This window comes from Canis lupus, chromosome 33 (assembly GCF_011100685.1).
Source record: "Canis lupus familiaris isolate Mischka breed German Shepherd chromosome 33, alternate assembly UU_Cfam_GSD_1.0, whole genome shotgun sequence".
NCBI classification, from domain to species: Eukaryota; Metazoa; Chordata; class Mammalia; order Carnivora; family Canidae; genus Canis; species Canis lupus.
Genome location: NC_049254.1, coordinates 30798108 through 30820134, shown reverse-complemented (window position 1 = coordinate 30820134; position 22027 = coordinate 30798108). Strand labels below are relative to the sequence as shown.

The 22027-nt window shown below is 34.1% G+C and overlaps 1 protein-coding gene across 22 annotated transcripts in view; it reads left to right on the top strand.

The window, feature by feature from the left end:
* DLG1 (discs large MAGUK scaffold protein 1) overlaps positions 1-22027 on the top strand; it is a 236839-nt gene that overhangs the window by 133990 nt on the left and 80822 nt on the right. For all 22 annotated transcript variants that reach the window (XM_038583205.1, XM_038583204.1, XM_038583203.1 and 19 more), the window contains 5 exons: positions 1508-1558; positions 4086-4210; positions 6067-6236; positions 7603-7739; positions 12728-12872. In XM_038583205.1, the coding sequence (XP_038439133.1) occupies positions 1508-1558; positions 4086-4210; positions 6067-6236; positions 7603-7739; positions 12728-12872 (628 nt within the window). The remainder of the gene's footprint in view (positions 1-1507; positions 1559-4085; positions 4211-6066; positions 6237-7602; positions 7740-12727; positions 12873-22027) is intronic.

Below are 22027 nucleotides of genomic sequence, written 5' to 3'. Positions count from 1 at the left end.
CTGTTGATTCAGAATATTCAGAATATTGCTGTATAACAAACCACTCTGAAACTTCAGTGGCTTAAAAAACAATTCATTATTTCTCATGATTTTCTGGGTTAACTGGAAGGTTCTTCTGCTTCATATTGGCTGGGACACTGGAAAAGGCTGGAAGATCCAAAATAGCCTCATTCATGTGACTGGCAGTTGATGCTTGTTGCTGGTTTGGAGTGCAGCTGGGACTTTTGGCCAAGGGCCTTAATTCTCCTTCATTTGAATCTTCTCATGGGCTAGTTGATCTTCCTCACATTATAGCTCCTAATTTCTAAGAAAGTACCTTCTAAGACAAAGGTATATATTACAAGGTATCATATGACCTTTAGAAACCACACAGCATCATTTGTGCCACATTCTTTTTAACAAAGTTCATCTAGCACCTGCCTACATCCAAGGGAAGGATAAATAGATGACATCTCTTGATGGTAGGATGATTTCGTCATGTTGCAAAAGAGCATGTAGGATGGAAGAGGGGAAGCATCTAAAGAAATGCAGTTTATCACAATCCCTATATGACTCCGGTATTTTGTACAGCTTCATATCAGAAACGTTAAAGCAATGGGGCATGAACCTAGATGAATCCAGTCCCAAGGATTATTTACCTTTCACCAATGGCCTTCACTGTGAAAATTACTGCTTCCAGGAGGGAATAGGGAATAAATTGGAAGTTGTAAAATAAAGTGCTTGTCTATAAGATGTGAGCAAGAACTTGAATGAGGAATCAAATTTGAAGATGGAATATATAAGTGAAATTTGTGACAGAGGAAGCACTAAAGTAAGAGGTGGGAACTTACAAGATATGCAAAGGAAGGGGCAAGTCATTTAAATTTGATGGTATGTAACGCTCATGAAAAAGTGAGTTATATCTTTTAGGAATGAAGCTAAGTGAAAGATTGGGGTCAGTTCATACAGAGCCTTGTATGAGAGTTTCTGAAAGTTTTAGAGCAAGTCTGTTATTAGACATGGCCTTCAAAAATATTCATCAGTGTAAACTCTTAACACGTTAGAGTTATTTGGGCAGCAGAGAATACTAATGTAAGAGATTAGGTAGGTTACATTGGCACTTGTCCAGAGAAGATTAACAAAGGCTTCAATCAGGGTAATAAAGATGAGAATGAAGAGGTGATGGTTTTCAGAAAAATTGAAGTATTCGAATCAGTGAAAATTGGCAACTGATTATATGTGTGGATCCAAGGCAGTGAAAAGAGTTTAAGTTCCATAATATAAAAAGCTGTATGTACCCTTTCTGTATTTGAAAGTCATAATATCATGAACGTCAGCTCATTACTCATATTTGTACTCTTCTATTCCTTGAAAATTTTATTTAAAATTATTAAAAATGAAGCCAAATTATATGATTACTAGCACATTTAACAGGTTTGCATTAATAAAGTCATACAAAAATATAATGTCTTGACATTTCAAATTTTATACGCTAAATTTCTATGCTACTTCTTTTCTCCCCCATTAGGTTAATGGCACTGATGCAGATTATGAATATGAAGAAATCACACTTGAAAGGGTAAAAATTTAATTATCTTATATTTTTATGCATAAATCTGTTGCTAAAGAATTCTTTAAATATACTGCTCTTTCACATAGAATTCAAGAGAAAAAAGATTTTTCAAAAACAGAACCATGTAATATTAGTTTCTTTTAGAGGTACCCATATTATAATACTGTGGTATTTTTAGAACATGCTGCTTTTCTTTAATAACCTTGTTTTAAAAAAATAAACTTTTTATTTGAAATAGTTTTAGATTTACAGAAAAGCTATACCAGAAATTTCCATTTATTTTGGCCTCAGTTTTGCCTATTGTTAACATCTTACATTACTAGAGTACATTTGTTTCAACTGATGAACCAATATTGACATATTATAATTCATTAAAGTTTATACTTTATTTGGATTTCCTTAGTTTTTATGTTTTTCTCTTTCAGAGTCCTAGAATACCACATTACATTTAGTTATTTATTTTTTATTTAGTTATTTATTTGGTTATTATTTATTACATTTAGTTACCATATCTCCTGGTCTAACAGTTTCTCAGATTTTTGTTTTTAAATTTCATTTTTATCTTTGATATAAAACATTATTGATTTAAAGCATTAGTATGCTAGTAATATGCTTATTGTTAACAGTTTTCTTCTTTAGCAAAGTGATAACCCATGGTTCTAGTGGACAAGATCCTATTGATAATTTATATACTCCCCCAGACAAAAATAACTTAAGGGTACGATTTAGATTTGTGAATTTTTCTGAAATATTTACCCCTTAAGAGTATCTGCATTTAGATGATGATGTATTTCAGTAATGTCACCTTGTCTGATGAGCGTTTTTAAGAAATGAATTGTTTCACACAAGAAAATTGCCTAAGTAACTGAATGTTTAAGACTGAAATTCTAGATAACTAGATTAACTTCTTTGTGAAGCCACAGTGGACTCTGAGTGGAAATAGACCTGAAAGGATCTTTTATATGTATACTAGATCTTTGTTGCCCACTATCCAAATTTGGGTTACCTGTTTAAGTAAAATAGGTTAATAACTCTCAAGTGTAATATTAATGTAGTATACATATTTTAATATGATATTTTTTCCAGCTTTATTGAGATATAATTGATATATAATTAACTTTTTATCTTACTCATTTTTCATTCTTTCCCAGTGCCTTTTAAATTCATTTAGCTTAAAAAATTTCATTTAGCTCAGACTGGACATTGTTTTTTTTCTTACTTATAAAACTTGAGTACCAGGAATTGGAGAGATGTTGTTAAAAGATAAAAACTCGCAACTAGGAGATGGATTGATTTCTGAAGATCTAATGCACAGCATTCTGATTATAGTTGACAAGACTAGATTATATACTTAAAAATTGGCAAAAGGCTAGATCTTAAATATTCTCACCACAGAAAAAAATGACAATTATGAGACATGATAGAGATGTTAGCTAAAGCAATAGTTGTAATCATATTGCAATATATAAATGTCAGATCAACACATTGTACACCTTAAATTTATACGATGTTATATGTAGATTTTATCTCAATTTGTAAAAAAGCAAAGAAAAAATCTTTGAGTACCTGAGTAACTTGGTAACATGACATAACTTATTGATTCTATTACCAAATTCTAGTAACTCTTAAAGAGTTTAGACCAAAAAAATTATTAAAATAGAGTTTTAAAATACATCATAGTAGAGGGAATGTTTAAGCTATTTAATATTTAACAGTTACCAGTTTAGATTTATCTGCTTATTCAAGTTGCCTAAAAGCCAGAGTATAGAACATTTTTGCAAAAACAAACATTTTTTAATACCATTGATTAGAACAATTGTCTTTAAAGATTTTTGGTAGCAGTAGAAACTTTTCTTCAAAGAAAATATTGTTCAGAAACCCAGTACGTGAAACAAGTAACAAGTAGCACCTCTTTGGCAAAATTGATTTTGTTAACAAGAAAACTCACCAGTTGGCTTCTCAGGTTGAACTTTCGGAATTAAAAAATGCCGTTTGCTCTCCAGGTATCTTGGTTAAACATGTCAAGGATGATGACTTTTAATAGATACAATTTGGTCATTTTAAAGTCAGCTGATGGAAAGGTTAGTAAAAGAAAAGTAGCACCCTCTACCCCATTTTTAAAAGGCTGAGATAATGTTAGTTTTACCTACTCAGAAATAATTGTACCAGGAAGATCACCTCAGTACTTTTCTCCTAGGAGACATTTGCCTTACCAAACATGAGTGAGATACATTCTAAAAGAAAGAGACCTAATAGTGACCTTGCAGAGGGGTGACTGATCCAAGTATGATCCACATACTTTACTTCAAAAGAACTTAGTACTTACTCAGAAGTAATGCCTTTGAATTCTACATAGAGAAAAAAAAAGAGCTTTCCTTATATTTCTTAATTTAGAATTTTCATATCCCCTATATATACACCTTTATAAATGTGTTCCCATGTTATTTACAGTTCCTAGGTCCTAAAATGACTGGAATCTATCAAGAAAGGTAATTCATATTCAGGCTTAATTTTTTTTTTCCTTTATCTCTAGGGAAATTCAGGGCTTGGTTTCAGTATTGCAGGAGGTACGGACAACCCACACATTGGAGATGACTCAAGTATTTTCATTACCAAAATTATTGCAGGGGGAGCAGCTGCCCAAGATGGAAGATTACGGTATGTTTTGCATTTAATGTTGTGATGGTGAATATACCTTGTATATTTTTCCTTAGGCAGATGGAACCAAGGCATCAATACAAATAAGCACTATCATAATAACCAACATAAGGTAGATACTCTAACAAATGAGACAATTGTACACTAAACATTGTTTCCCTCTTCATTTAGGAATTTGATATTATAACATGTTGAATCATAAATTTGATTATTTTAAATGTTTGTAAGCAAATGTATAGAAATCATAGAATGCCTTTTGTATTTTTAAATATATTCACAAAATGTTTTCCATTTATTTTCTGGGTAAGAAACATGTATACAAACTTAGGATATACAAGCGATGATATATATATATCTGAGTTTGTATCCCATACCACAAAAAGTAAAGATTATGCAAAGTTTAAATAAATTGATACATTTTCTTAATTGAATGAATGAAAGTAATACTGGTCTCTTGTTTAAATGTAGTGTTCCATTGTAGATATCTTCTACAATCATGTTTCCTTAGACCATAGATTATGGCACTTTTCCTGTTCCCTTTTTTGTTGGGGGGTGTGTGTGTGTGTGTGTGTGTGTGTGTGTGTAGTAGTAGTAGTAGTAACAGTCTAAAGTAGTAACAGTCTAAAGTTTTAGGACTAAGGATTTCTATATGGTCTGTTAAAAATAACGTCTGGTTTTAAGGTTGTTGATACCTTCTGCAGCTCTTCAGTTTCTAAACTTCTCATTGGATAGAAAAGGTGATATGTTATTAATGAAATCATTTGGATATAAAATTAATAATTTGACCATTCATGTAAATGCAGACAATTCCCAATTGTGTTTTTATTTGTGCTTATGTGAAAATTAAGCACAAATAATTGTTTCACTAAAGAACATACCTTTAATACTTACTCTAACATATAACTGTCTTCACATAAGTTTCTTTCCTCTTAAGAAAGCTAATTACAAAGAAGCTCATCAGGATCAATTTTAATATTTTAATTGGGTTTTGTTCTCCTTCCCTGCCCAGTTTCATATGATTTTTCCCCTTAATGAAATGCTATGCAATTTAAACTGAGACCAGAGCTAGGGGAGAAGTTAGGACTAGGAACAAATCAAACTTTAAAAAAAATATATTACTGTGTCAAATTTAAATAAATTATTTACATGAAGAACCTTTTAATTAAGTAATGTAATCATTAGCTTCATATAAATTTCAAGATATAACTTTTATTTTTTTTATGTATCATATTGAAAAAGCAGTCAAATTATTTTTGGATAAATCAATGAGTTATCTCCACTTTGCCACCACTGTGTCTGTGACCTTAAACTTATTGCTCAATCTGAACCTCAGTTTTCTTTTCTGTGAGTCACAGCTCTATCAGTCATTATCTGGGTGACCTTAGGAAAATTCTAAACTCTTTGTGCCTTACTTTCTCCAGGTTGTCGTAAGGGTTAAAACACTAAAAAAATAAAAAATAAAAAAAATAATAAAACACAAAGAAGTGCTTGGCATGTGGTTAGTGCTAAATAAATATTTGCTATTTTTGTAATTATCTTAATGCTTACACATAATTAGCATACAAGAACCATACAAATTACAGCTATCATTATTATTTAATATTATTGTGTGGTAATCTGTTATCTGCACTGTTTATTTGGTTGGCCCTCAGGAAATATTTGTATTTATTATTTATATGACTATTTGATACGGTGGAATTTAACCTGAAGTTTCTTTGTATATATTTTTTTTGTATATATTTTCTATAGTAAATAATTCTCTACTTTAAAAATGAAAATGACAAAAAATTGTCAATGTGTAAGTTTTATATTTTAATATTTAATTTTTATTTTTAATATTTTGGGTTTCTTCTCAGGGTCAATGACTGTATATTGCGAGTAAATGAAGTAGATGTTCGTGATGTGACACATAGCAAAGCAGTTGAAGCATTGAAAGAAGCAGGGTCTATCGTACGCTTGTATGTAAAAAGACGGAAACCAGTATCAGAAAAAATAATGGAAATAAAGCTTATTAAAGGCCCTAAAGGTATGGAATAGTGAAACCAAGACAGATTATCAAGTAAGAAATTACTGAGATAAATGTAACTATCAAGTTACTAGTGACACACATTCTAAGATTAACAGTACTAGTAATCTACAGAACTTGTGTGGATTTTTAGAATTTCTCTTTAATTTCTGCTGATTTTTGTCTTAGGTAGAATTCTATTTAGCACTTGGAACTTATGTATACTGTTGCTATTAACTTGTAATCATCAATCTACAAAATGTATTAAATGCAGATACACGGGCTAAGTTAAAAGAAAGAAGTAATTATGAGTATGTCATTAGCCTCATCTGTAATGGGGACAGTTAATACTTGATTTCTGAGTTTTGAAAACATTGATGGAATTGAGGATAATTACTTATTCTAATTTGTAACTTTATGGAAGAAGTAGTATTCCAACAAATGAAAAAAAGAATAGAAAGCTACAAATTTGTCTAGTATTGAAGCTATGGAATTTATGAATTACAGAAATTCTTTAAAAAATTCAGAGGGGCGCTTGAGTGGTAGTCTGTTAAGTCTCCAACTCTTAGTTTCAGCTCAGGCCCTGACTTCAGGGTCATGTGATCATGCATGTCAAACTCTAGGCTTAAAGCTCTAGGCTCAAAAAAAGTTCTAGGCTCCACACAGAGGCTGCTTAAGACCCTCTCATACTCTCCCTTTCCTCCCCCACCCCCCATCCCTCTGACTCATGTGTACTTTCTCTCTTTCTAAAATAAATAAGTGAATCTTTAAAAAAATAAAAGTAATTCATAGAATATTGGAAAAGGAACAAAATTATCCACATTGTGAAGCCTATTAGTTCTGCCTACTACCAAAAAATTTTATTATTTTTCTCAATTGTTTTACTCTTATGAAGGTATTAAAAGTGTTAGAAACACAATCATGATGGGAACAAAATTGAAACATAATTTTGTAATGCCTCTTTGAACTAACAAACGCATTTACAAACAGACCTTAAGAAGTAACCTGGGCAGAGAGGACAGAACTTATTTCTAACTGTAGGAACATCTATATAAAAAATTGTTCAATGACTACAAAGTAAACACGTAAGACTTAAAAAATAGGCAAATAGGTGTGCTTGGGTGACTCAGTCACTTGAGCATCCAACCCTTGATCTCAGCTCAGGTCTCGATCTCAGGGTTTTAAGTTCAAGTCCCCCCTCTGGGCCCCATGCTGGGGGTGGAGGCTACTTTAAAAAAAAAAAGTAGACAAATAGATTCGTCTGTATTTAAAAAAAAAAACCAAAAAACATGAGTGTGATAAGACTGTCACCTTCTAGTTTTCAACCATTTCTGGACTTAAAAATACTTTAAATGATGAAATTTCAAAACTAGTATTTTCCAAACAGGTCTTGGGTTCAGCATTGCTGGAGGTGTTGGAAATCAACATATTCCTGGGGATAATAGCATCTATGTAACCAAGATAATTGAAGGAGGTGCAGCACATAAAGATGGTAAACTTCAGATTGGAGATAAACTTTTAGCAGTGAGTATAAGAAAGCTGTTATTTTAAAAATCATTTTCATGTCTCCTCTTTTTTTTTTTTTTTTTTGGAAAAACTGAAATTTTTCTTGCCAAAAATGTTTAAACAATATTTAAATGAATGAACACTAATTTTTAATCAAAACCTGAAAAATGGTTCTTGGTATTATTTGCCCCTTTGTTCCCCCTCTACTAGCTTCTCTCTCTTTTCTTTCTTTTTTTTTTTTTTTCCTTCCTTTTCCTACTCTTTTTTGTTGAAGGGCTAGGGAGTTGGATGCACAGAATTGTTTAAACACAGTATCACCCTTTGTGTGTGACTTTCTTTTTCTTGTTACTTAATTATAGTATAATGAAGACTGCTAAAATCAAAACTAGAATATCAACAACTTGTTTTTTATTCATTTGCTTTTAAAAATTGTTTAATCACATACCTATGCCTAAATATCTTGTTTAATATTAATTTGTTCTGAAAATGTTCTTAAAGGCTGTTGTGAAAAAAAAACAAAAAAAAAAAAAAAGGCTGTTGTGCTGAATGTAGTCTTTTAAATTTTATTTTTTACTCAGAATTGGTTTACTGAGATTTATCCAGATTGTTGCCTAGAGCTAAAAATTTATTCATTTCACCTCTACATAATATAGCTCCAGATCTATACTGCAGTTTATTTATCCAGTCTTCATCAATAATGATCCTAGTCTATGTTCCCTAGAAAAACATCTGAAGAAAAGGTACCGTGCTAAGGTTTCATTGGGAGATGTAATCTCAGAAGCTAGAGTGAATGAAAATGAAAAGTGAGGGAGAGAATAGGGGAAAGTCAATACAAGGTATTATGTTTCTGAGCTGGCTATAATTTCATAAGAAAATGTCACTAATTGACATATAGGACAGCCTTCCAGTCAGGTGATGTGACACTATTAAACTTTAGATCCAGCCATCCAGGGAAAAGAAAATATTTGTCTCCCTATCTCTTGTTAGATAGAGTCTATTCCATGAATGGTAACTGTCCCTAATTTCTGCACTGTTACTCAGCTACTCTGGGCAAATGCTAGGGAAGCCAGCTCCCATACTCCATGGTATAGCATTTCCTCTGAACTGAGAAGTGATGGAAAGAACCAGAGCTTCAGTGATCTAGACAGACCAGAACACAGGCTTTTGACGTGTTACAGCTCTCATTTCTGTGTAACACATTAGTCATGCCAAGTGCAGCCCTTACCCTAGAAAAGATTAAAAGATCTGGTAATGGTAGGAGACAAGGTGAGAGAAGTGGTAGCCAGGACTCTCCAGTAAGCACACAGCCAAAGCCTAGTAGGCATGTAGGCTCAAGAAAATCTGAAAAGGCACATAAACTAGATCTGATACAGTAGTAAGTTGGGTTATTGCTTTTTTTTTTTTAAAGGATTTATTTATTTATTTATTCGTGATAGAGAGGCAGAGACACAGGCAGAGAAGAAGCAGGCCCCATGCTGGATGCCCGATGCGGGACTCAATCCCGGGACTCCAGGATCACGCCCTGAGCCAAAGGCAGGCGCTAAACCGCTGAGCCACCCCGGGATCCCCATCTTTTTTGTTTTTTGTTTTTTTTTTTTTTTTGGTAGTATGAATAATTCTAGGGAGAGCTGCTTTGTGTCTGGTGAACATGTACATACAAGAGTTTCACTTAACTATTTATCCTAAAGCAGTGGTCATTGAATATCCTCTTAGTAACATTATAGCAAAAACATCTTGTTTTCCAAACCAGTTATAAAAATGTACACTCCTGTGAGCAATATATAAATGATTCCTTTGTTGTACATGCAGTCCATTACTGCTTATTGCTGAAGCAAGGAGATTGTTTTCAGGTTGATAATGGGGAAGAGGAAAGAGCTGACTTTGGACTGCTTTTCTTTTAACCCTAACTCTAGCCCCTAATCCTAACACACACACCCATTGAAAATAGCTGCCTTTTTTCACTGAGTTTTTCATTTGTACTGTTTAATTTCTTAGATACTATGTTTTCTTTTATGGTTTTTCCAGAATCCATTTTAGTGGTTGGAAAGCCAGCAATGTGTCCTGATTGACATTTAGTTAGGCTTTGGTTGTCATAATTCCACTGAAATTACTGAATTCTTAATTCTCAGCCTAATTGCCATCAGGCATTCAGCACAACTTCCATCTTCTTCAGACCACTTCCATTTTCTATAACGGTTACCCTCTTTCTTGATATTCCTCTTATGTCACTAGTCATTCCTTCTCATCCTCCCTTTTGGTACATCTTCTCTCTAACCTCTAAACATTGAAGTGAGAAAGGACTTGGTCCTTGTACGTTTTTTCTTTTTGATAGGTGGTCAAATAACTTACAGTATCATTGCAAATGATAGGCGTAAGTATTATTTTCTGAACTTTTGTTTTTACATACATACACAATACATTTTGTGCTTGGCTAAACTATAAAAATTTTTAACCATGGTTCTTAGCAGAACAGTTGAAAAGCCCTAAGAGATTTCACCTAGTCTCCTTTCATAAATCTCAAGAATCATGTCAAATTTATTATATCTAAAAAGGAACTTTTGGGGTGCCTGGGTTGAGCATCTGCCTTTGTCTCAGGCCGTGATCCCAGGGTGTTGGCATCAAGTCCTGTATCAGGCTCCCCACTGGGAGCTTGCTTCTTCCTCTGCCTGTGTCTCTGCCTCTCTTGCATGAATAAATAAATGAATAAAAACTTTAAAAAATAAAATAAAAATAAATTTCTGAGTTTCATCCTAAGCCTCACCCACCATCCTCAAATCCTGTTCGTTGCACAGTCTTCACATCTGTTTACCCAGGTCTAAAACTTCAGGCTCATTGTCCTTTTATGCTCCATATTGAATCCCTTGACAAATCTTGTCAGCTCTTTATCTGTTATCTAATGCTACTTAAGAAAATACAGAAATTAAAAAAAAAAAAAAAAAAAGAAAATACAGAAATTAGTGGCTAAAACAACAACAATAATTATTTGCTGACACTTCTGTAATTTGGGTAGGGTTCAGCCAGGACAGCCTCTGTTCTGCATAATGTCACCTGGTAGCTCAACTAGAGATCCAGGAATCCACTTCCAAGTTCACTTATATATGGCAGACAAGTTGGTGTTGGCTCTCAATTGGAGCTGTTAGCCAGTGGCCTCTCCACGTGGCTAAGTTAAGCTTCTCAAGGATGGTGACCAGGTTACAAGAGGGGCATACCAAAAAGGCAGGCTCCAGTGTGTGGCATTTATCAATCCTCTCTTTGCATCACAATTATTAATGTCTCATTGGCTAAAGCTAGTTACATGACCAAGCAAGGTTCACTGTAGGATTGGATTTTATAGGGTCGTGAACACCAAGATGCAGGGCTCCCTGCAGACCACCAAAGGAACAGTATATCACAGCTGTATATTTCAAAATCCAAGCGTCCTTCACTTACATGGTAGTGTGGGACCATAAAAATGACCATATGGCTAAAACTTTGTGAAGCAGTATTATAATCTGTGGCAAAAATTAATGATTGTTCTGTGATCTTTAAAAATTTTTGTCAGAACATTAAAATCTTTCTTGTCAATTATACAGGTACAAATTAGGGAAATGAAAAATATACTAAAATGAGTATTTGTTGAGTACATTCGAAATTTAAAACATTAGAAATATTTTTAGTGTTTTATTTCTTTGCAAAAAAAAAAATTACCAAAAAAAAAGAACAAAGTTAACCTAAAGCTAGCAGAAGGGAAGAAATAATAAAAGATTAGAGTAGAAGTTAATAAAATAAGGAATAGGAAAACCAGAGAGAAGATAAACCAAAACCTGGTTCTTTGGAAAGGTGAACAAAATTGACAAACCTTAGCCACACTGATCAAGAAAAAGAGGAGACATAAAGAAATACTGGTATTTATGAATAGGTATATGCCAGCATATTAGATAACTTAGATGAAACTGGACAAATGTCTAGAAAGCCACAACTACCACTTTTATTCTGACTGTACTGAAGAGTCTAGTCAGGAACAAAAAAGAAAAAGACATTCAGATTGGGGAAAGATTACATCTGCAAATAAGTTTTACTTATATATAGAAAATCCTAAGGAACCTACTGATAAACTAGTAAGTTTGGCAAGACTGCAGGGTATATATCAGTTATGTTTCTATAACAGGAGATAGATGAATGATTAACAAATAACTGAAAGAAGTCTCAACTTGAGTATTTAACAGTGAAAGTGAAAACGTAATAATCTACAAATTGAAACATGCTTTTTTATAAATTGATACTGTTCAGTGTTGGCAAAAACCTGAGTAGATGGGTATGACATTCTCACATTCTATGACAGCATAAATTTACTACAGTCCTTTATTTAGAACAGTTTAAATATCTGTTAACTTTGGAATGGCTTAATAAATTATGATATAACCACACAATGGTGTACTGAGCAACAGTTTTTGGGTTTTTTTAAGATGTTATTTATTCATGAGAGAGACACAGAGGCAGAGACACAGGCAGAGGGAGAAGCAGGCTGCATGCAGGGAGCCCAATGCAGGACTCGATCATGGTATTCCGGGATCACGCCCTGGGCCGAAGGCCAGTGCTCAACTGCTGAGCCCCCCAGGCATCCCTTGGGCAACAGTTTCTTAATTCTGTGTGTCCCAACATGGAAAGATGACTTAAGATACCTTATATTATAATTCCAGTAGCAGAATAAGAACTTTAGTCTCATTTTCTTAAGAAAAAATCTAAAATATTCCCACAGATACTCATAAATACCTAAGAGTAAAAGGAACATTAGGCTTGGGTATTGGGAGGAATAAGGACTGGAATTAAGATTGGCTATTCCATTAACATACATAAACAACTTCCTGATGTGATGGACGGTAAAAATGGGTATTTTCTTTTCACATACCTTTATATTCCTTAAATCACTCCTGCTTTTTCCCTGTGTTTTGGTAATTATTTATAACCAAAAAGCAGAAAGCAAGTGAAAATGTCCTAAAACAAATGTCTTTGGAATTTTCTTTTAGGTGAATAGTGTGTGTTTGGAAGAAGTTACTCACGAAGAAGCAGTAACTGCCTTAAAGAACACATCTGATTTTGTTTACTTGAAAGTGGCAAAACCCACAAGTATGTATATGAATGATGGCTATGCACCACCTGATATTACCAACTGTAAGTGTGTTTGCTTAAATCTATCTTATTTCCCTATTTTTAAATATTTTTAAGGAACGATATTAAATATTTTAACCTAATCAATTTTAAATCAGAATCTTTATAGTAAGAAGGGTGTCCTTTTTCAGTTTTATGTAGGTAACAGTCACCAAAGATATTTGCTAGTAATGCACATCCTGCTTTGTTCTAATAGTTCTGGAGTGTAGAACAGAAATTTACTCTAACAAGTAATTCTTTTAATAACCAGGGCAATTTTGACGCTTCTGATATTAAATATTTCTAAAACTTGGGCTTTTCTGTGCTCTGTTATGTGAGCACAGATACTACTTCTGTATAAGTTCCTAATGTATTACTTAACTATATTTGTATACCGTACAATTGTGTTGCCTAGAAATGAACTGTTACATGAAAGGTACTAACGTAATTTTAAGTTTCTTATGTGATTCAGTGTTATTTTGATGTACAACTTAGCATAAGATTTAAATAATATGCATGTATTTATTGAAAATTTTATTTCTTTGGTGCATTAAGTTGATATTAGAAGCACTTGCACCCATGTGTCCCAGAGATATTAAATATACTCTCTGTAGTGTGCTTTTCCAAGTTTTCCTCATTTAAATCATAGAAATTTAGAGAGATTTGTGGTTTTATATATGGCAAGGTTCTCAATTTTATTTTATTTTATTTTATTTTTTTTAAAGATTTTATTTTTTAATTCTTATTTATTTATGATAGTCACAGAGAGAGAGAGAGAGAGAGAGGCAGAGACATAGGCAGAGGGAGAAGCAGGCTCCATGCACCGGGAGCCTGATGTGGGATTCGATCCTGGGTCCCCAGGATCGCGCCCTAGGCCAAAGGCAGGCGCCAAACCGCTGCGCCACCCAGGGATCCCAAGGTTCTCAATTTTAAAGCTGTCAAAGTTCATTACTGTCACTGATCATTACAAGTTAAATATCAGTTGTATTTTGAAATGAATATACTGTCTTCCAGTGATACATCTTCATTATCTGCCCATTGATTTATTAATTACTCAAGTGTAACTGAACTTTCTAAAATAGTATTCAGTCTCTTTAATGGAGAGGGATGATGTCTTTTTTTTTTTTTTAATACTTCATTTGTGTCAGAACAGAACTTAGCAACTTGATTAGAATTCTCACATACAGTTGGTCTTACACACCAACTTTATATGTGGGCTTTATGTATTTTTATTTGTAATTAGACATGCTGATTCACTGATAAGCTATTTTACACACCAGTGTAAGTATCAGTCTTATTTATCATGCTGCCTTACTTGTAACAGTTCTGTGAACTGAGAATTAGTGTCGTAATTCTAACCAAATATACAAATAATCAGGCTGCTTCTTACAAATATGTTGAAATGAAAAAAAAATTATTTTTAATTGAATTATCCCCTTTTATATATACTAACATGACATATAAAAAATGGAAGAGCTTGTCCTAAAGAGTAATAATTAAATAATGATTGGTTGTTTTCCCTATAGGTATAGATAATAATCTTTTTCTCATCTATTGAACTAATAAAACATTGTGAAAAAGTTGAAGTTTACCCTTGCTAGTTGACTTCTTTTATAAGATTCTATTTCCATTTCCCCTCTTCTTAGGTGACTGTGATTATACATTTTGTTATATACTTCCAGCCCATGTTCATACTATATATACTGTTCATAAATAATTTATCTGCGTATTTTTAAAAGAGCATTTTTTTAAAGATTTTATTTATTTATTCATGAGAGACACACACAGAAAGAGAGGCAGAGACACAGGCTGAGGGAGAAGCAGGCTCCATGCAGGGAGCCCGACGGGGGACTCGATCCTGGCTCTCCAGGATCACGCCCCAAGGCCGAAGGCAGGCGCTAAATCGCTGAGCCATTCGGGCTGCCATAAAAGAGCATTTGTCATTTGGGGTGCCTGGGTGGCTCAGTTGGTTAAGTGTCCAACTCTTGCTTTCAGCTCAGGCCACATTCTTGGGGTCATGAGATCCAGCCTGTGTCGGGCTCCATGTTCTCTCTCTCCTAATAGATAAAATAAATCTTTAGATCTTATCAGTATCTTCACCACCTCAATTCTTTGACTGCACACCTCACTTCATTTATCCCTGTTGTAACAATTCATCCTCATTTTGACCTTCGATCCTTTGACACTACAACTTGATTGCCCCCCTGTGTCTCCATTTGTCTGTTGTTTTTTTTTTTTCATTTGTCTGTTTTTTAGCTGTGATTTGTCATAATACTCTCATCCTTGCACATATCTTCTATTCCTTTGCTCCCCCTCCTACTACTTCCTCCTTGGTAGAATCCCAGTTGAGTTTCAACCTGCTGTCTTTCTCCATTCCTGCTCCCTAAAAAGCAGAACATGACTGGAGAGAAAAACAAAATTGTTAAGTTATGACCATAAATTTCAGATGGGGCCATACTTTTGTGGTTGTAACTGAAATAGAGATAAGAACCAAAATAGGGTACCCAGGAATAAAAGTTTCTTATTGAAGAGGGAAGTAAGTCCATTAGATCTAACAGTAAGTCCATTAGATCTAATAGCTGACATTAGAATTGTGATGCATTTCATGTCTTCTCACTTAAAAAAAAGGGGGGATCCCTGGGTGGCGCAGCGGTTTGGCACCTGCCTTTGGCCCAGGGCAGATCCTGGAGACCCGGGATCGAGTCCCACGTCGGGCTCCTGGTGCATGGAGCCTGCCTCTCCCTCTGCTTGTGTCTCTGCCTCTCTCTGTGTGTGTGACTATCATAAATAAATAAAAATAAAAATAAAAAAGAAAGGCAAAGAGGCATTTAAAAAAAAAAAAAGATTTATTTATTTATTCATTCATGAGAGACACAGGGGCAGGAGGGCGGGCAGAGACACAGGCAGAGGGAGAAGCAGGCTCCATGCAGGGAGCCCAATGCAGACCTCGATCCCGGGTCTCCAGGATCACGCCCTGAGCCAAAGGCAGGAGCCAAACTGCTGAGCCACTCAGGGATCCCCTCTTCTCACTTTTAATTTACATTCTTTTCAGCTGGAAGGCCTTGTTAAACTTCTGATTCGGTCATTCTTTCCACTTTTACTTCAATTACTTCCACTTGTTTCTCCAAACCTTGGAGAGCTTAGATCATTAACCTTGATACCTAAGAACAAAAAATTAGGCTCCCATGTTTTGTAGTTCTCTGGGGAGTCTTTTTACTTAGGATTTGGGGTATAGGAAATAACATTGTTTTATCTGATCCTTCTCTGGGGCTGTCATTTCTTTGATAAGAACATCAGTTTTCAGTCACTGCTATATTGAGACCTTATGCCTTACGTGTGAGAATGACTCTTCCAGAAAAGATTCATTGAATAAAGGCACAGTCTGGATATGGCAGGGGGAAAAGTATCTCTTCTGGTTTGGGCAGTTGACTGAACTTCTTGTCCAGTTGTATTTTGTTGTCATTGTTCCAAACAACTGATAATGTGGCAAAGAAATTTGAGTCAACAATCAGAAACTCTAGACTTTAAATGCCAGTAATTGTAGAAGTTCACATGAGTGTCTGTTGTTTTAGGGCAACATGGCTAGTTCCCTTGAAAAATCACAGTTATTCTTGCATTATCACCCAGGAAAGACTTTTTGACTTTGAAAGTCAAGAGCCACGGTAGAAAGCCATTTGGCTTGAATGTAGAAGAACATCTTTAAATATGAACTAGATAGGAAACAGTTACCATCGGACACTGCAAACCTCCAAAATGAAAGATACACGAAAGTCCCAAACCCTATACTGTCAATAGACATTGTAATGTTTTCCTTTTTGTATGATTAGAGAGAGAGAGATTCACATGCTGATAGAGCATACATTTTTTTCCAGTATGCCATGGTTGTGGTTATTAATGGTTGTCTTTCACATAGGTCACTTCACTTCTTTTACCTCTCAAGCCATTATAATAATTCAAACTAATTATGCTTACATTTTTGTACTCCTGATGTGTATTATAATGCTTTGTGCATAGAAAACAGTATACAAAAAAAAGAAAACAGTATACAATGAAAGAAGAGACAATCATAAAGCCTCATAAGTTAAATATTGCTTTCAGTGTGCTTTGATAAAGATGCAAATAATTCAGATGTGTTGTGTTCTTAAAGCTACAACTGAAATGTGTTGCTTACCTAAAAAGGAATAGCTTTGTAGTTTTTTTTACAAAAAAAAAAAATTTGTGATTTTTTTTTTTCTATTTTTTTTCTTTTTTTAGTGAGAGAGAGAGCAGGCAAGTGCAAATGGGGGAGAGGCAGAGGAAAAAAGAATGTCCAGCAGACTCTATTCTCAGCATGGAGCCTAATATGGGCTTGATCTCATGATCCTGAGTTCGTGACCTGAGCCAAAATCAAGAGTCAGGCACTTAACTGACTGAGCCACTTAGGCATCTCTATAATTTTTTATTCTTATCTCTCACTAGAATTACAAGCTATGTATGACATTTATTATTACTAAAAGGAACTAGTAGATAATTTTTGCTTATTTTTTATTTCTGCTTTGTACCAAGTTTCCAGTCTTTTTGGGTGCATTAAAAAGAATAATTCTAGGGGTGTCTGGGTAGGTCAGTTGGTTAAGCATCCATCTCCTGATTTCAGCTCAGGCTGTGGGATCAAGCTCCACATTGGGTTTTGTGCCCAGTGAGGAGTCTGCTTGAGATTCTCTCCCTCTCTCTCTTCCCCCCACTCCCACTCATGCATGACATGTGCACACATATTCTCTAAGATAAATTTTTTTTTAAGAAGCATAATTATAAAATTGAGTTGAAAGATCAGAGCTGGTGTCAGGGCATAGACTTTTTTTTTTTTCATAGACTTTTTTTTAATAGAGTTTATATTTTAGAGCAATTTTAGATTCACAGAAAAATTAAACAGAAGGTATGGAAATTTCCCATATACCACCTGCCCATATCCATGCATAGCCTCCCCTATTATCACCATCCCCCAAAAGAGTGATACATTTGTTACAGCTGATGAACCTACATTGCTATATCTTACAGCTCAGGTTTTACTTTTAATTGTACATTATGTGGGTTTGGACAAATATATAATGATCTGTATTCACCATCATGGAATCATACAGAGTAGTTTCACAGACTTAAAAATCCTATACTGTACCTGTTCCTTTCTCTCCTCTAACTTGTAGCAACCACTGATCTTTTTACTGTCACCATAGTTTGGACTTTTCCAGAATGGTGTATAGCTTATGTTATACAATATATATAGCCTTTTGTGGTTGACTTACATACATAGTATGCGTATATAGTATGCATACCCAGCAGTATGCATCTAAGGTTTCCCGTACCTTTTCTTGGCTTGATAGTGCCTTTCATTTTAGTGCTGAGTACCTCTTTGGAGTGACTGCCATTTATTTATCCACTCACCAATGGAAGAACATCTTGGTTTCCTCTAAGTTTTGGAAACTATGAGTAAAGCACTTTAAATATCTGTGAGCAGGTTTATGTGTGGACATAAGTTTTCATCTCCTTTTGGTGAATACTGAGGAGCATGATTGCTGGATCATATGGTAAGAATATGTTTAGTTTTGATAACATTTTCCTGGTGACATATGGTGGGAGCATCTTTTCATGTACTTACTCGCCATCTTTGGTAAGGTGTCTCTTAAGGGTCTTTGGCACATTTTAAAATTGAGTTGTTTGTTCTCTTACTGTTGAGTTTAAGAGCTCTTTGTATATTTTGGCCAACAGTTCTTTATCAAGTATGTCTTTTGCAAATATTTTTCTCCCAATCTATGGCTGGTCTTTTAATTTTTTAGACAGTGTCTTTTTCAGAGCAGGAACACTTTAATGAAATCTAGGTTTTTTATTCTTTTTTTAATGGATCCTGCCTTCGGTGTTGTATCTAAACAGTCATTGCGGGCAGCCTGGGTGGCTCAGCAGTTTAGTGCCGCCATCAGCCCAGGGCATGATCCTGGAGACCCGGGATCGAGTCCCACGTCAGGCTCCCTGCATGGAGCCTGCTTCTCCCTCTGCCTCTCTCTGTCTCTCTCATGAATAAATAAAATCTTTAAAAAAATAAAATAAAATAAAATAAAAAATAAAATAAAATAAAATAAAATAAAATAAAATATAAAATAAAATAAAATAAAATAAAATAATAAAATAATAAACAAACAGTCATTGCTACACCCAGAGTCATCTAGATTTTCTATGTTACCTTATAGGTTTATGTCTAGATTCTTTTTTTTGCATGTGGACATCCAGTTGTTTCAACATCATTTGTTGAAAAGGCTCTCTTTGCTCCATTATATTGCCTTTGCTCCTCTGTCAAAGATCAGTTGGCTATGTTTATACAGGTATGCTTCCTGACTCTCTGTTTTGTTACATTTATCTATTTTTCTATTCTTTTTCCAATACCACATTGTCTTGATTACTCTAGCTTTATAGGAAGTCTTGAACTCAGAGTCAGTCCTCCAACTTTGTTCTTCAATATTGTGCTATCTGTTGTGGATCTATAGCCTCTCTGTACAAACTTTAGGATCACTTGGACAATATCCATAAAATAATTTGCTGGAATTTTGATTGGGATTGTATCAAATCTGTAGATCAAGTTGAAAAGAACTAATATTTCGACAATATTGGATCTTCCCACCCATGAACATGGAATATCTCTCCATTTATTAACTTTTTTGCTATCTTTCATCAGAATTTTGTAATTTTCCTCACATAGATCTTTTATACATTTTGTTAGATTTATACCTAAGTATATTGTTTGGGGGGTGCTGATATAAATGGTATTAGGCTTTTAATTTCAAATTGCACTTGTTCATTGCTGTTATATAAAAAGCAGTTTAGGGCAGCCTGGGTGACTCAGTGGTTTAGCGTCACCTTCAGCCTACAGTGTGATCCTGGAGACCCAGGATCAAGTCCCACTTCAGGCTCCCTGTGCGAAGCCTGCTTTTCCCTCTGCCTGTGTCTCTGCCTCTCTCTCTCTCTCTCATGAATAAATGAATAAAATCTTTTTTTATAAATAAATAAGCAGTTTATTTTTTCTTCTTTTTTCCTTTTTTTTTGGCAATTGAATTTTATGTATTGATTTTGTATCCTGCAAAAATGATTGCTTACTAGTTCAGTTTTTTTTTGTCGATTCTTTTCAGATATTCTACATAAATGATGATGACATCTACAGACAAAGAGTTCTATTACTTCTTTCTCAATCTATATATCTTTTATTTCCTTTTATTGTCTTACTACATTAGCTAGGACATTCTTCACTTGTTCCTGTTCTTAGTGGTAAAGCTTCAAGTTTCTCACTATTAAGTTTGTAGATACTCTAACAAGTTGATGATACTCCATTCTGTTCAGAGTCTACTGAGAGTTTGTATCATAAATTGATACTGGATTGTATCAAGTGCTTTTTCTGCATCCCTGCATCTGTTAATATAATCATGTGACTTTTTTCTTTAGCCTGTTGTGATAGATCATATTAATTGATTTTCAAAAGTTGAACCAGCTTTGCATACCTGGGATAAATCCCATATGGTTGTGGTGTACAGTCCTGTTTATACATTGTTGGATTTGATTTGCTAATTGTCTGTTGATTTTTCCATATATGCTCATGAGAGATACTGTTCTATAGGGTTTTTTTTCTTTGTAATTTCTTTGTCTGGTTCTGTTGGGGTAATGCTGACCTCCTAGAATGAGTTAAGAAGCATTCCCTTGGCTTCTGTCTGCTGGAAGAGATTATAGGGAATTGGTATAATTTCTTCCCTAAATATTTGGTAGAACTCACCAGTGAACCTAGCTGAGCCTGGTGCATTCTGTTCTGGAAGGCTACCAATTATTGATTCAGTTTCTTTAATAGATATAGGTTATTCACATTGTCTGTTTTCTGTGTGTGGGTTTTGACAGATTGTATCTTTCAAGGAATTGGTCCATTTTATCTAGGTTATCAAATTTGTAGGCATAGAGCTATTCATAGTATTTCTTTGTTATCCTTTTAATGTCCATGGGTTCTGTTGTGATGTCCCCTCTTTCATTTCTGATATTAATGTTTTGTCTTTTTCTTAATTAGCTTGGCTAGAGGCATACCAATTTTATTGATTTTTTTTTTTTTTCAAAGAACCAGCTTTTGGTATTACTGATTTTCTCTATTGATTTCCTATTTTTTAATTTCATTGATTTCTTCTTTAATTTTTTATTTCTTTCCTTCTGTTTATTTTCTTGCTCTTCTTTTTTAGTTTCATAAGGTAGAAGCTAAGATAATTCCTTTTTATAAAATGGAATATATTCCATACTATAAATTTCCCTCTTACCACTGCTTTCACTGTATCCCACAATTTTGATCCATTGTGTTTTCATTTTCTCTTAGTTCAAAATATTTTTTAATTTCTCTGGAGATTCCTTTTTGATCCATGGATTATTTAGGAGTATACTATTTAATAACTGCATTTTTGAGATTTTTCAGCTATCATTTTGTTACTGATTTCTTTTTATTCCATTGTGATCTGAGAGCAGACATTGTATGATGTATTTTTTTTTTAATTTGTTAAGATGTGTTTTATGGGCCAGGATGTGATCTGTTCTGGTGATTGTTCCATGTGAGCTTAAGAAGAATGTACATTGTGTTATTGGATAGAATAGTCTACAGATATCCATTATATCCTGTTGATTAATGATATTGTTGAGTTCAACTATGTCCTTACTGATTTTCTGCCTCATAAATCTGTCCATTTATAAGGTAAGAGTGTGGATCCATCTGTTTCTCTTTGCAGTTCTGTCATTTTGGCCTCGCATAACTTGACACTATTGTTAAGTACTTACATGTTAAAGATTGTTATGTCTTCTTGGAGAATTGACCCTTTTATCATTATGTAATGCCTTTCTTTATCCTTCATAACTACTTTTGAGTCTCTCTGTCTGAAATTAATGTAGTTACTCCCACTTCCTTTTTGGTAGTGTTAGAATGGTAGTACCTTTCTCCATCCCTTTATTTTTCATCTATATGTGCCTTTATAGAGTGGGTTTCTTATAGAGAATATGTAATTGGATCTTGTTTTTTAATTGACTTTCATCATCTGTCTTCTAATTGGTGCATTTTTAGACCATTGATGTTCATAGTGATTATTAATACAGTTGGATTAAGATCTATCTTGTTACTGTTTTCTGTTTGTTGCTCTTGTTTC